The sequence below is a fragment of the Raphanus sativus genome, unplaced genomic scaffold (assembly GCF_000801105.2).
Source record: "Raphanus sativus cultivar WK10039 unplaced genomic scaffold, ASM80110v3 Scaffold5318, whole genome shotgun sequence".
NCBI lineage: Eukaryota > Viridiplantae > Streptophyta > Magnoliopsida > Brassicales > Brassicaceae > Raphanus > Raphanus sativus.
The window spans coordinates 1-3,727 of NW_026620618.1; the positions used below are offsets into that span (position 1 = coordinate 1).

Genomic DNA, 3,727 nt, shown 5'->3' on the forward strand with positions numbered 1-3,727 from the left:
ATGAAATAACACAATTACAAAAATAATTGTAAGTATTCCCTTTAACGTTTATTAAAATGTATAAGTGTTTCTCTTATGTTGTGTGGTTTCCGTTCAATCCGCAAAACATTATTTTCGGTTTAAAACCCTAAAGTTTGACTTCATAATCTGCCTAAGACACTTAATGAAGGTTATATACGTGTTATTCAATCCGCAAAACGTTGTTTTCGGTTTAAAACCCCTTATTCCTCGAAATTCCCTCGGAATATTGTGAGAGAATTTCGAGGAAATACCGAAAATCATTTGTTTCGTCGAAATTTCCTCGAAATATTTCGAGGGTATTTCGACAAACAAGGGGTTTTAAATCAAACCCCTCAACCGTGAAGGGACATTCCGAGGAAATTTCGAGGAAACCCTATTGTCCCTCGGTATTCCCTCAAAAAATACCGAGGAAATGTGTCTTCCTCGCAATTTCCTCGAAATTTTTCGAGGAAATGTGTCTTCCTCGCAATTTCCTCGAAATTTTTCGAGGAAATACCGAGGAAACCACATTTCTTGGTTTCCTCGGTATTTTCTCGATTTTTCGTCAGAAAATTCCGAGGAACTCATTTTCTTTCGGTATGTCTCTCAGAATACCGATGTTTTCTTGTAGTGCGTTCAGTTACGTTGACTGGTCTTTATATATATATTTTTTTTTTTTGAAAAAACTGGTCTTTATATATATTCAGTACAGTTTTGCATGTCTATGTATTAAACAAAGTCAAACAGATATATAATAATAAATTTGCATGTATTTAACCCTCGTAACTACAAATTATATTCTTTGTATTGAAGTACAGTTAGACATATAAAATACAAATACTCTCTCTCCGTTTCATAATACTTGATATTAAAATCAGTTAAACAATGATAAAAAAAACTGTAAAATCTGATTGGTTAAACAGTTTCCAATAAAGTTAAAATTACCTTAAAATCTCAAAATTTCATGTAATTTGAAACAAAATAGTTCTTCTAAAACATCATCTATATTGAAACGGAGGGAGTATTTGTTAAGTCTTTTGGGGGTTTAGCAGACACTACCAGTGTCCACTTGTTGATAATATCAAACTATGTCCGTTGTTCAATAGAAGCGTGGGAATTAGTACTTTATTAGCATTACATATGTATAGGTTAGATATGTAATAATTGCCACAAAGTCAACGTAATGCAACGAAATACCTAGGCGGTTGTAATGTCATTATGTTCACGTAGACGCGAACAACTGAGCATGTATCATATTATCATGTATACATTGACCAACTTATATATCAATGTAAATGATTTAATAATATGAATCACATAAAAGACCGTTGCAATACTTGATAGTTATATATATATATATATTGTCAATTAATCACAGATAATATACATCTTATACATGTGTGGTGTTAGATTTTAAATAATGTGTTTAAGTCAATGAATAAGCCATGCGTATAATACCACACCAAATGTGGTACGCCAATTATGGTTTAAGCACCGGCGTTGATGCGGTTGTGCTCCTAATTTGAATTCCAATGCAAAAAGACTGTTTTACGCCATAAATGGTATCAGTAAAAACTGATTTATGATCATGGAGTAGACTAGGGCCTAAGTCACAAACTCCTCTTATTTAAAAAAGAGATATGCATATAACTATGCAAAAAAAACTTGGTTCAATGTTTCTGTGAAAAAGAAACGTAGGTTTTACCTGTCAGAAATGCCACAATCCGTTTGAAGAATGTTTTGGCAGAAAAAAGCGGCTAACCTTTTTTGTCAATCGCCATTAGAAATATCGATCTTACCGCGTATATCTAAGGTTCCCGAGAAACACACACATGAAGTGAATGAAGGACGAGTTATAGGGGACAAAGTTAGCAAGGTAGCGTAAAATCATGCAAGGTGTTTGAAGGCTTCAACGTAGAGACAAAGAGCTAGGAGCTTAAAACCGCTTATTGGGATAAACAAAGAAGCATATGCATCAAAAACCCTAGTCCTCCTTTTTGCACGTTTCAATGACCCAGCTAGATTTCCGCTCCATTTATTAATACAAATATAGATATATGCAAAAAAATAACTAAGCGGTGTCAATCTGAGATGCTATAACTACTAGAGAGAAGACACAAGTTTGGTCTTTTCAGTTTCGCTAGGAAGGTTTCTCTGGTTTGGGTCAGCGGAATCCTTCATAGACATAAGAGGGGCCACAAAAACACCCTAATCTGACCTTCGATACAGTTTTCTTCTTCTCACTCATACATTTGCATGTTCTCTTCTTCTCCTCTACCATATTATTATCTTCAAAACGTCACATATATATTACTCTATCTCTCTCTATATATATAGGTCTGCAACCGTCTCGGTTATAATCCAAAGCATATCTCTTTTTTTGGTCGCTAATATTGGTATGGATCCGTTGAGGACTACTTGCTTCTATTTTCTTTTTATCGTCTTTTTCATCCTTTATCCGAGTTGCCTATGCGATTCTCGCCGTCTTGGACCAATGGAGAAGAAACTTGGTGTAGATCGTGACCACTTAATTGCGGTGGTAATCCCCTTTGCTTGCATGTTAGAGCCTGAGTTATTTTCAGTGATGTTAGGGTTTTTTCGTGTGTGCAATATATATGGCATGATGGCATCTTCTTAAGAAAACGTTTTGACTGATTCACATACGCATATATATAGTACTATTATATAACACAACATGGATTCAAGACTTCAAGTATATCATGATCGTTGATATTAGCATGTGTACAATCCCTTAAAAAGCAACTTGTTGGTTCAATTGTGTATTAGGTTATCTTTTAATATGCCTATTAGACAAAAAAGGTTTAAAGTCAACTAGAAGTCTGGGAGCAGATTATATGGTCAAGTAGAGTAGCTAGTTTCTTTTATATTTCATAAAATCTCATGTATTGTGATTGGGTTTGTACTAAGCATAAAACGTAGTTAGTGTACTTATATAGAACCTATTAAAAATTAATCATACACATATAATTATATAAACAACGATACTAATTATTTTTCTATGGCACAGAAACGGGAGATTACAAAACAAGGCGCTACCTCAACAAACGAGACAAATACTTTATTGAGTGAAGCACCGATCGAACATGCTCATGGTCAGATCAATGGGAATAGTACGCAGGACGATTTCAGAGTAAAACGTGCTTCACTAGACAAAACCATGCCGTCTAAGAGAGTCTCGAGAACTTGGAAAGTTCCTAAATATTCAAAGAAGCAGCCAAGATATCAGGAACATCCAGCACTCAATCTCGATTACATGCAACCCAGCACCCATCCGCCTCATCATAATTAACTTTCTATTGATCAAATTTCTACATTTTGACTCGTTTAATATATGGTCACAAACGACCTAGTTTGAAGCTTTATATAAAATATGAAATAAACTAGAAAAGCAGGTTCTTCATGTTGTACGATACTACTCCGGTTGCATTTCTGGATTTGTGACTATATCACGCATTCGTGTGCATATATATATATATACATATATATATATATCAATCATGATGCACTACTATATTTACTCGTATCTGTATGCACATGCATGTGTAAGTCTCTTGTGAATTTGTTTTCTTTTTGTTGTTAAAGTAGTCCTTTGAATTGTTATGAGTATACTAAATAAGAATGAACTTTTGTTGTTGTAGAACATTTTGTGATATTAATGTTCGCAATGTCATAGACTAGCTTACAAACGATTCATTGATCATGATTC

General features: G+C 34.2%; 1 protein-coding gene across 1 annotated transcript; it reads left to right on the plus strand.

The window, feature by feature from the left end:
- Positions 1-2,398: 2,398 nt before the first annotated feature.
- Positions 2,399-3,376, plus strand: LOC108836737 (root meristem growth factor 10-like). Its single transcript, XM_057002379.1, has 2 exons — positions 2,399-2,539; positions 3,029-3,376. Exons 1-2 carry the CDS (start codon positions 2,399-2,401, stop codon positions 3,308-3,310), a joined length of 423 nt encoding a protein of 140 aa, XP_056858359.1. The 3' UTR covers positions 3,311-3,376.
- Positions 3,377-3,727: the final 351 nt, after the last annotated feature.

Bases quoted from the DNA above. Each gene is read 5' to 3' on its own strand.
- LOC108836737 (XM_057002379.1), top strand. From the start codon at position 2,399: ATGGATCCGTTGAGGACTACTTGCTTCTATTTTCTTTTTATCGTCTTT. The intron at 2,540-3,028 runs GTAATCCCCTTT...TCTATGGCACAG, and splicing joins GTGACCACTTAATTGCGGTG to AAACGGGAGATTACAAAACA.